The sequence below is a fragment of the Eucalyptus grandis genome, chromosome 2 (genome assembly GCF_016545825.1).
Source record: "Eucalyptus grandis isolate ANBG69807.140 chromosome 2, ASM1654582v1, whole genome shotgun sequence".
Classification (NCBI taxonomy): domain Eukaryota; kingdom Viridiplantae; phylum Streptophyta; class Magnoliopsida; order Myrtales; family Myrtaceae; genus Eucalyptus; species Eucalyptus grandis.
The window spans coordinates 23,847,016-23,859,339 of NC_052613.1; the positions used below are offsets into that span (position 1 = coordinate 23,847,016).

General features: G+C 38.4%; 1 protein-coding gene across 1 annotated transcript; it reads left to right on the forward strand.

Annotated features, from left to right (window-relative positions):
- Nucleotides 1-7,138: 7,138 nt before the first annotated feature.
- On the forward strand, nt 7,139-10,932 carry LOC104427676 (probable 2-oxoglutarate-dependent dioxygenase ANS). The gene is given in 4 exon segments (XM_010040736.3): nt 7,139-7,744; nt 7,944-8,265; nt 10,232-10,379; nt 10,382-10,932. Coding segments are annotated over 4 exon segments (1,077 nt in total). The 5' UTR covers nt 7,139-7,229; the 3' UTR covers nt 10,474-10,932.
- The last annotated feature ends 1,392 nt before the right edge of the window (nt 10,933-12,324 follow it).

The following is a 12,324-nucleotide window of genomic DNA, read 5'->3' on the forward strand; positions in this document are numbered from 1 at the left end:
TTTGGGTATTTAATCGGAAATGCTTCTAAAACTGTGCAATCTGATGTGTTCGGATCTTGTAAGTTGCAATGCGTGGACTATATCATTTTTTATGAGATTCTTTTGGAAATGTGTTCTGCATGAAATATATCTCTTCATGTCTTCCCTACAACATATTTAAATTTCGTAATTTTTGTAGTTCATTTGCCTATTTAACCAAAAATGTTTCAAAAAACTGTGCAAGTAGAGAATAAGAAAAGTAAATCGATTTTATCTTTTAATCCAGAACGAATTGGACTACGATTTCTTCATGAAACTTGTACCTCTAGGTCTTAAATACAACGTGTCAAATTTCAGAATTTTCTGAGTTCATTTAAAGGGTTTAATCGAAATTATTTTCAAAACTTGTACCTCTAGACATTTTTGTTCTAGTGGTGTTTTATTTTACTTTCTAGTTTGCTATTTGTTTTTGAAATTTCTAATTATATTCTATTATTGTTGTGCAGTGCGAAGTTAATGTATCAAGATAACATGTTAATGGGAAGTTGCCGTGTAGTATACGCGTACATTATAGTTTTTTTTTGGTGACGTGCGCATACGTTATATTTTTTTTTTGATAACGTGCGTGCACGTTATAGTTTTTTTGTAACGTGCGCATACGTTATATTTTTTTTTTGGTAACGTGCGCATATGTTATAGTTTTTTTTTTTTTTTTTTTGGTAACGTGCGCGTACGTTATAGTTTTTTTGGGTAATGTGCATTTGTTATAGTTCAAATCTGAAAATAACAAAAAAAAAAAAAAGAGCACTGTTGGAACTAGGAACCGATCACTGGAACTTTGTGACGGGGTAGGTTCCAGGTTCTCGGTTCCCATGGGTAGGTTCCGGGTTCCTCATTTTGAGGAACTGTGCCCCGAGGTAGGTTCCAGGTTCCGGACGGAACCCGAACAGGAGCACCCCAACCGCTCACCCCTAGACCTTAGTGCTGTTCCCAGGATACTCCAACAGTGGCAGCATGTCTCACTTGATGGGGCGCATCATCCCCCATCCTCATTCGGACCAACCTTTTACGTTGGCAAAGGTTAACAAGCGCTGTCAAGCCCTCACCGACCGTTCGTAAGGGTTGGCGAGGTCACCCTCACCAAATCTAGCAAGGGTCTACCTACAAGCCCTCACCTGCGGCCAAAGAGGGCTCAATGGCCCTCTCCCGTTGTCGACAATAAGGGTTGAGCCCTCATTGGCCCCGAGGTGGCCGACCCTCCCTAGATCTAGCGAGGGTGGCCTCGCCAACCCTTGCCAGCAGACAGCAAGGGTCATGGAGCCCTTGCTGACCTTCCGCAATTCCGATGTTCTTAATTTGGGTAATAGACATTTGATGAAGGAGATGATGAACAAGGACAACCATGGGTGGGATGAATAGGGGAAAAGGAAAACGAATATATATATATATATATATATATATATATATATGTGTGTGTGTATGTATATATATATTTGGATGAAAATATCTTGACCAGGCCACTAGAATACACATTGGAGATTCATCTGTTCGTTTGCTAATGAGTCGGGTCCTTTTTTAGACTAAATGACTACTTTTGGTCATTATTTGAGACATACTTCATTTTAGGTCTTATTTTGAGAAAAGAATAGTACTTCAGGTCTTTATTTGAGATTTTCCTTTTTCTCTAGAGAATTGCTCAATTTTCAAAACCTCTAAACCTTTCAATTTAGTTGTCATAGTGTTCCCTGATTTTCACAAAAGGGAGGTGAAAACTTTCCTAGTTTCGGTGTATAATTAACTAAGCGAGAAAATATTGCAAACTCCAGTAGTGCCGCATGCTATTACCCCCAATCCATAGTTGATTGCCACCTATTTAAGTTGGCGCACTTTTCAGATTTTTGAAATATATATATTCTCTTATCTGTCACGCTTTCTTTCTCCTCCATTACTATCTTTTCCATCAATCATAATATATTTTCTCAGTCGCACTATCATTTAGAAAATTTATCAATATCACTCATATTCAGAAGCCCAAGGTATGGACTGGGAAAAGCCCCATTGAGCTCCTTGTCAGGAGAGAAGGTGAAGGCGAGACCATGACCATCAAGCCATGTTGACAGCCAGATTTCAGCAACGATTCTTAAATACACGATTTAAAGAAAATTAATTCATGAACTAGGGGTTTATAATATCGAGACCTCAAGCCCATCAAACAAAATTTTGACCGACAGAAGCCCGTAAGCCATTCAATGCCAACGTTCCAGTTTGATTTTTAAGGATAGAACTTAATTGGACACATTGACCCAAATTGAACATGTTAAATTTAATTTCTTTGCCCGTTTTAATCTTTCGAGCTTAAAAAGATAGCAAGGCGAGTCCAAGACCGATGAGTTTCGGCTTGGCCCGACTCGCAAGTCTGGCCCACAAGCCAAAAGCTTGGCTCGGTCTAGATCACGGCCCATGAACGCTTGTAGAAGTCGCTAGAAGGCTTTAGGTCCTTCCTTCCAGCTCACAACCTCATGGGCTCCCTCTCCAACAGAATTCTCTCTCATCTTGTAAGAGACTTCCGCTTCTCTTCTCGAAGGCATGCAAACTAGGACTACCTATTAACCACCAAATTCTCTTCGAGTTTTGATTCACGTCATAAAATACTCTAAGGTATCAGAATTCTGATATATATGAATCGCATTATGGCAAGTGTAGAGTATATTTCCAAGATTTACCAAAACATTTGTGATTTCTAGAAAATTATACCTAGCAAAAAGGAATTCGAATTTTGATTCACGTCATAAAAATACTCTAAGATAGCAGGATTCTGATATACAGGATTCACCTTGTAGTAAGTGTAGAGCATACTTCCAAGATTAACCAAAATATTTGTGTTTCTAGATAATTATACCTAGCAAAAAGGAAGAGAGGAAGTATTTCAAGGATTCATCATAAAGTCCACACGATATTACAAGTTCTGCCTTTTATAGGTATTAGGAAAAGAAAGGAACAAACACAGAATAGGTGAGAGTTTTACCACCCGTGATACAATAGGAAAATAACATGTGGGTTTTATTTTACCCGTGACACAATAATACAACACTTATGCTTGACAGATTTGTTCATGCTATAGTTACTGAATAGTGTCAGCCAGAATAGCTCAACCATCTTTGTTGCTATAATGACCTTAAGTGACCAATTATTCAATTTTTTACACCTAGTTGACACCTTCTAGCAACTCTCACATGTCATATTTGCAATTACTTTTTCAACTTCTAGAATTTCTAAAGCAACTCTTGTGGGGATCTTTAATGGCTTTTTGTCGCTTAGGTGGAGATTGATTGAAACTTAATGGGATATTAGTGGTATTATGGCTGGCTAAATGGTTAACCATGCTTTGTTGGGGAAATTTACAAGCTGAATTGATGGAGCATTAGTGCTTAATCCAAGGTTTAGTGCTAGGCGTAGTCCATTATGATCATACGAGTTATAGGATAATGGACCTCCCCAAAGATTTTGTGACGGCAAAGCTGGATTTAGTGAAGATGCTGAATCTTGCCATGGATCTTGTAGCGATGAGGCTACATTGTCCATACCAGGTTGCATATCAATCCCATAACATCCCCCAAAATCGACATTAATTAGAGCTTGTCTTGTTGTAGCCATCTAAATGATCTTAAGAGACATTATTAGCTTTTGTCAGTCATATTTCTTGACGAATTACCCAATTGTGTTCGCATAAAATCCTCTATAGTTCCCGATACTCTCGCAGATATGTTGAAATTTGAAGGAGGGAGAGTTTTGACAAGTTTATATGGAATTAGTTTGAAGTTTATATGTAGTATCCCCAACATTTGCTAGTGTTTTGCAAATATCTCTATTGGGTCGTACAAATACTCATGGCCTATAAAATAAAATGACAATGTGTAGCTCTAGATCATGTCTGCATGCTCAGTGTTATTCTTGCCATGCTCCTATGGCTTAAACCAACTCAGCATTTCACTAAGATGTTTGAATCGTTCTTCCTCCTATATGATATGGCCAATGAGAAGGGGCATTTTGGCTATTGGAAACTCAGTAACCATTTTATGAAGGTTGAACAGATGCCAATAGAATCATTTGAGTTCTTCATAAAATTGTTGATCTAGTAGGAATGACAGGGACACATGCACAGGTATTTAGGACGTAAATCGCTTGGTCTAAGACACAATCCTCCATATCTTTTGAAAAATTTGAAATGACAGGTCCGCATAAGATTTTTGATATTCATGAAGAAGGGATTAACTTGGATGTAAGTATTTTTGGTGAATAAAAATGGGAAATTGAGTTGAGCTTTATTTTCCTTGTCTTGAATTCACCTATTGGATTTCTTACCATATACATATTTATGGATGTGGTAGGTGCAAACTCTATTGGTCGTGACTAAAAATCAGCAAGCATGTTCTTTTTTCCTATAATATGTTTGGTTTAGATGGTTTCGAATGAATACTTTGAAAGCCATTCTACAAATCTGAGAAATTGAGGGTGTGGCACTTGCTTTTGTCTAAACTTTAGCACCTGAAAGGGCAGGACACATTCATTTTCAAATGTAAAATGATAATACATTTCCCTATGCCTGAATCTTTCACTTTTATGTCCATAGATTCTACGCTCTTTTTTTTTTTATATCAAATTCTTCAAAGAGAACAACGGTCCCATATTCATCACTAGCATTTGTTTGTAAAATTCTCTTCATTGTGGAAGGAATTTGTAATGGAGGGAAATGCTGCAAGATTTTTTTGACACGAACAACATAATTAGTTTGTTATGGTCCCCATGGAGGAATATCCTTCTTGAGCATTTGTTGTAGTGGACTTACTAATATATTGTGATATTTGGGAGAAAGTCCCTAAGATAATTAACTATTCCAAGGAAATGTTGGACTTGATTGTGTGAAAGATTTCATCAGGAAACTTTTGCAATGCTTTTGGAAGATAAGGACTAGGGCAATATATCTCATCCCTGAGGTGCAATCCCATAAATTTGATTTCCCATTTAAGGTTATTCATTTTCTTCTAGGACATCATGATGCCATCTTTTTTTTACTAGCTCGGCAAACTAAGCTAGTAATTTAAAGAAGATTCTCATCTTGGTTAGAGTAGGATATCATCAATGTAGATTTGAGCATTAGCCATAATTAGCTTAAAAATTCTGCACATAGCCTTATGGACTAGTGAAAGAGTTGTCTTGAGTCCAAAATGTGGCATTATCCATTGAAAATGCTGATTTGAGATACAAAATTTAGTTTTGTGCCTATCTTTATGATAAATTCTCAATTGCCAAAATCATGTTTTAAGATCAAATTTGGAGTAGACTTTGGCTTGGGCAAGATTGGAAAACAAGGAATTCTAGTGTGGTAGAGGAAACTTATCATCCTGGAGTATTGATTGAGAAGCTGGTAATTGATGATCAATCTCATTTTTCCTCTATTTTGCTTAGCACTTTTTCCCATAGAATGTTTCATAAATCCATTGAGAATCAAATGGCTTATTGCCAACCAACCATCGATAAAGTGTATGATTTGGAAGAGGATTTTCTTATTTGTCATCAAATTTTCCATTAGTCTTAATGGGAATTAATGCAATCTTGTCATCAATGAATCTACTCAAGAAAGAAGATTAGTGCCGTCACTTGAGGAAGATTATTGCCGGAGGAAACTAAAGCAACCTCCAAACCAAATCCAATGTATGAGATTTGTATAATAATTGCTCATCTGTCATTGCTTGCTACCAAAGAGAGGATACGAGCTTTTTTATATGTGCAAGGCTCGTGAAAAGATGTAATGGTAGAATAACAATGGAAATCACGATATTGAATAGAAGGCTGATTTACATGAATGGAACATAGAACAAGAAAAGAGGAAATGACTAAGGGCGGAGAATTTGTAGGTGGCACAAACATGTTATGAGCTGCCAATGTGAGATCACCAAGGTACCTACTTCTATATTAGGAGAAGACAACTTTGAAGAGGAAGAGTCAAGTGTGTCATCTTTAGGAAATAAATCCATTGAAAGATTGGTAAATAAGTGAATAGTAGGAAATGACTCGAAAGGATGAAGAGATGAGAACATATTATATTCCTAAGAGGTAATATGACGAGATGCAAGTAGACGATCAGAAATAAGATCTCAATATCTATATCATTTGTACTCAATGCCATGTACAAGGAAACCAACATAAATGAGTATGGGGTTCTAAATTCTTGGATTCATTTGGAAGGAGCTGGACAAAATAAGTATTGCTAAAGACTTGAAAAAAATTGTCATTAGGAACATTGCCACACGAGTGCTCATAAGAGGACATGTTACTTGCAATTAGTGACGGAATATGATTGATACATTAGCTAGGACAAGAGGCTGAGATTAAGCAAGTGCGTAGAACATCTAAGATGTGACTAAGTTGATGCTCTCCTTGAGTATTTTATTGGGAAGTTCCTAGATAAGAATGATGAATGATAGTACCATCTTCAAAAATAATTCTAATAAATTTTGTATCTCTATATTCCATTGCATTATTAGTACGAAAAAATTTGATGTCTCTAAAAAATCATTTTTTGATCATGGTAACAAAATCATGATCTATATGAGCAAGTTCAAATTAATTTTTTATAAGATAGAGTCATGTATAACGAGAATGATCATCAACAAAAATCACAAAATAATGAGATATTCCCCTAGTGAGAGAAGGAATTGACCTCAACGTAGAGTGAATTATGAAATGAAAAATTATTTTACTTATAATATATTGTGAATGCACCTAATAAATTGGAATAATAATTTTTGACTTAAAAAAAGTAATAATAAAAAAGCTTCTTCCATAAAATTTCTTGCATTGATTAAGTAACAAAAGAATTTACTCTTCTTTATAGCTTACACAATAATTTTTTTAAAGGAGTGGTGAATAATAAAAGCATACAAATGGTTAAAGGAGAATAAATTTGTCACAAATGTGTTAATTTGAGATTTTTGTGGTTAAAAAATTAAGGATTAATATAAAAAAAACTATAAACTAATATACTTGTAGTAAATTCAACTGAAACTAATTTTTTTTATTGTAAAAAATTTTAAACTGATACATTTATAACAAAAAATTACAAAATTAAAATAACCGTGACAAATAGAAAATAAAATCTCGAATCGGCTACTCGCTCGTCTCTGGGCATCTCTCTCTCTCTCTCTCTCTGTCTCACGGAGTCTCAAGAGCACAAGCAAGCCATAGCATCGATGGCGGAAGTAGAGAAAGCAACCGCCGCGAGGGTCCAAGCCATCGCCCGGTCCAACCCGCCCCAAGTCCCTCCCCAATACATCCAACCCCCTCAAACCCGACCCTTTTGCTCCTCGCCCTCTCCCTCTCCCTCTCCCTCTCCCGCTCGGGCCGCCGCCAGGATTCCCGCGATCGACCTGTCCGGACTCGATCCGACCCACCGGGACCGGGTCCGGGCCGAGATCGGGCGGGCTTGCAGGGATTGGGGGGCCTTCCACGTCACCAACCACGGAGTCCCCAGCTGGCTCCTCGACCGCGCCCGCGCCGTGGGCTCGTCCTTCTTCGGGGATGTCCCCATGGACGAGAAGCTCGCGTACGCTTGTGACCCGAGCTCGTCCGCGACGGAGGGGTACGGAAGCCGGATGCTCGAGAACGACGACTCGGTGCTGGACTGGAGGGACTACTTCGATCACCACACTCTGCCTCTCTCTCGTCGCGACCCCTCTCGCTGGCCCAGTTCGCCTCCTGATTACAGGTTCTTGATATCGTTTTCGAATTTCATTGGTTTGAGTGAGTCTGGTTTTGTCGATTCTCGGTAAAGGGTTCGGTCTAAGAAGGAAATCTTGCGAAATGTCTGTCGTTGGGTGTTGTAATTCGAGGACTGATTATTAGTGGAGTAGTGTAATGAGTGTTAGAAGATGATGGGTTGTTTTGTTGGGTATTTGTTCGGGCAGACAAGTTATGGCTGAGTACAGTGATCGAATGGGATTGCTGGCGAAGCAGCTACTGGGCCTAATTTCAGAGAGTTTGGGATTGCCAACTTCGTGCATCGAGCGTTGGGTGGGGGAGTTCTACCAGAACATCACAATTAGCTATTACCCTCCATGCCCGCAACCAGACGTGACTCTTGGTCTGCAAGCGCACTCTGATATGGGCGCAATCACCCTTTTGATCCAGGATGATGTTGGGGGACTTCAGGTTTTGAAGGACAGGGAATGGATCACAGTTGAGCCGTTGTCAAATGCCATTGTTGTCCTTTTGGCTGATCAAACTGAGGTTTTGCCTTTTCTCTTGAATTTTTGTTGTCACTGCATTGCTTGATTCTCCGTGCTGTTTTGAACAATCTAAAGCATTGATTCAAGAGCAGCACATGATGACATTTAAGCTCATTGACTTATGTTGTGATATGTTATAGGCACTGTAGATGCTTGTTACCATTGTACCAAATGATAGTCTCTACCCATCTGTGTCGTTCCTTTACTTCATCCTAGCATGCCACATCGCCCAAATCTGGACTCTGAATTCAAGCCACATCATTCTCCTTTAACAAGAGGAGTTGAGGTTTATTCAATTTGATTCCTTATGGGAAGAAATGTGCCAAAGTCCTTGGGGTGAGATGAACAGCAGAGAAATTTTTTTTCTAGGAGTAATCTCAATTAAAACTGCTGTGCATGTTCAAGCAAACACTATCTTTGGATTGCTCTAAAAGTAATTGAGCTCATGTTTTTCTGTGAGTTGTAAGGCATCAGTTTGGTTTCCTCTGGGAATTTGAAATGTAGCAAATTGATTTGTATTCAACATTATCAAAAAGCCATTGGCCACCGACTGTGGTATGTGACCCAGGAGCTTTCGTTCTTCCAACATATAGAACAGGCCCTTTTCGCTAGGTTTTTAGTCAATGTTTTTTGGGCTTTGACTTTATCAAAGACCCTGCAGCTCCCTCCCTTCATGAAGTAGAGGAGGGGCACTTTTCTCCCAGAAGTGCAGAGGGAAAATGGGGAGCACCATGAGGAGTCATATTTGTGCTGAATTATGAAACCACACACTCTAGTACATGTGTTCATGTCCTATGTAAATCATCTCTTCTACACCTCAACACATTTCCTTTTTCTTTTTCTTTCTATGAGCAAGTGCACTGCTGATTATTTGACCATTGTACTTAGCATATCAACTAATGTTTGTTGAACTTATCTTCCAATTACACTGAAATTATGTTTCCCATTGACTTTGAACCATAATTATTTATGATAAAAAATGTAGATTAATGCTCTGCCTGTAATTGATACTTCTATCTACTTTTTATTTTTCTATGCTAATATCAGTATAATCTTCTTGCTTAGTGCTTACATGTATCTTTTGGTTCATATTAATGGATTGATGTTGGAATTTCATGATCGGGGCAAATCATTTTTGTCAAGTAAAGGTATTTAAATACTTTTTGACTGATTTCAGGATGCAAATTCAGAAACTTCTTATTCATTTTGAACTGCTTAAGAAGAAAATAAATTCTTAAGCGTTTTTTTTCTGTTTCTCCAAAACCTCCTAACTGCTAAACCAAAGTTGCAGCGATTGCTTGATTCCTTAGCATTTGCTTGATGATTCAATTCCTTGTCAAGTGAAGTTAGCGGTCTACGTAACTTTCTGTAGTTGGTCTAGGTAACTTTTGGTACCTTTAAAGATTGCATCCAATTTCACTTGCCCAAAAAAGCAAAGAAAAAGATTGAATCCTGTTACACTGTGTTACCTGATTGGTTTGGGGAGTCTGAAACTTGAACACACTGTTCTTGACATTGATCTCCTAAAAAAGATGGGGTTGTATTGTCTTTTGCCTCTAGTTGTGGAGTTTTTTTAATGTGTACTGGATATATCAAAGAAGTAGCTACATTACTTATATTGTCCTCGTTGTATGAAGACATGAGAGGAGAGAAAATCTGCCAGACAATGCAAGTTTCTCCCAACTTTATGGTTTGTATATGCATATATGAAGCTGTTTTTTTGTGATAATTGCTCTTTCATGCATCCCTTCAGTACAGTACTTTGTCGTTAGTTGGTGTTTGATTGACATCTCTTTATTATTGATACCTGAGTTGTACCCAGTGTATGAGCTTACCACAACACAACCCAATAAGACAACTATTGATACCTGAGTTTATTACCCAAAATTTCACTTCATTTCTTAGTCTAGCAAATGATAAGTTGGAGTTACTCCTTGGAGTTCTGATTGGATTGTCTTATGTTTCAGATTATGACCAATGGAATCTATAGGAGTGCAGAACATCGGGCAATAACAAATGCGAGCAGGGCACGGCTTTCAATTGCAACATTTCATGATCCTTCGAAGGCAAGGAAGATATCCCCTGTTTCCGAGCTGGTGAGCGACTCTTCCCCTCCCGATATCGCGAAGTTGTGTATGGGGACTATGTGTCTTCATGGTATACGAAGGGACCAGAGGGGAAACGGAATGTTGATGCCCTTCTGCTATAAGTCTTGGCTTACGGAAGATCCCCAATAATAACCAGATGAGTGAATAAAAGGAAAAGAGGGTATAGAGAAGGCCACCAACTTGGTCACTGCTTTCGTCCTATATGTCCACAAGCAGCTTTCAGAAATGGAACTGTTGACCAAGCGGACAGGAACAGTGATGAAAACAATATGCATCGCTCCTCTTGGAGGTTTGCTTCGTTCTTGGTTTTTAAATTCTTGTTAAAACAAGTAAAGTCGATTGACTAGCCACCTTCTGAAAACACACGTTCTACTCAATGGTACTCACAGATGACAATTCTATTTCAGTTATAAATTCAAGTTATTGTGGACAAACAATGAACTTCTTTGGCATGTGCCATTGTAATTAGCTTAGGTGGTATGGTCAATATATATTGTCAAATTTTACGAATGATCTGATTCCATTTTTTCTTTGGTTGATATGTGAAATCATTAAGCTGACATGTCTCCTTCCATTAGCATGCAATTCTTTCTCAATGCCTGCAGTATTGCATTGTGATATCAAAAATTAGCTGGCACTCTGCGGGTTAAAGTAGCCTTTTGACATCCTTGACTCTGAGAAGCTAGGGGAAGTGTCCTAACTTTTGGTTAGCACAGCATTGTAAAGAAATTGTGTCTTCCTGTCTATCCTTTCATTATTTTGTTCTGGCACAGACTAGGAAGTGCATGTGCTGCTTTAGATTCTGCAGTCGAATTGAGCGTATTGTTGCGGAGTTGTCCCAAATCTTGTCTTGGAATAAAAAGATTAACATTGTTAACAGAGGCTATCACGTGTCTTTGTCCTGGTAAATGCAAGAAGAAAACTATTGTTCGGACATGTAAATTGAACACAGAACACATATAAGCCGTGAGCTTGGGGAAAATAATTGGGAGACTTTGAAATCTGGCATGGAATAGTATGTTTATTATTGTGCATCTTCATCTGCAGCAGCAGCATCGAAGAATGTTTTAACGCATGCGTTGTTCTGACTTCCTGCTTTGCCGTGATCTTTGTGCATCTTTGACTGCAATCTGTGTTTGAAAGCCTTGAATCAACATTGTCAATTGCCGTGACTCTGGTGGGTTCACACTGGTTTTCTAGAAAAAGTTGAACCAACTGCGGAATTCATTAGCTGTCACGAGGTGTTGACCGAGGGCGCTGCTGTGACTGGGTGAGGTTACTCAAGTGCTCTGAGAAAGCTGTACAGTTTTTAAGGCATATGGTCGGTAACACTTTTTGCATGTTCCTTTAAGGGAACACCTTGTCCAGAAGCTTGTAGGACACAAGAGGTGTAAAGGAGTCCAGTAACTCACAAGTGCCTGGGTCCTGATTCGATGATTGCTCAAGATTGACTTGCCTAATTTCGACTCGGCCTTGAGTTAGTTACTTGACTGGTAGAGTCAAGCTCGAGCTCGTTAATATTCAAGTAATGAGTCTAATCAAACTTAATCAAGCTTCTTATGTTTGTTTAGAAAAATTTAGTAGTTGTAAAGTAAACACTTAAATCGTTGAAATGACTTTCTTTGGCCTGCTCACCAGTAGTGATAGCTAACATGATCCCAAGTAATGGTATTCTAGCTTATTAAACTCGAGCATGATCTCGAGTCGATTATTGAGCATCAGTATACAAGTCAAGTTTCGAGCATCAACTGTATGGGTTCAGCTCAAGCTTGGTAGCTTATCAGTTTGACCATGGGTTTACTCGAGCCAAAAGAATTGAATCTACCTTATTTAATAAATAAAATAAAATAAAACTACGTGCAAGAGTCAGAGATCCATCCGTGAGAATGGTCAGAAATGACAAGTGACGAAGAGCACAACAATAGTCTAATGCAACCAAAGAACCTAACCAA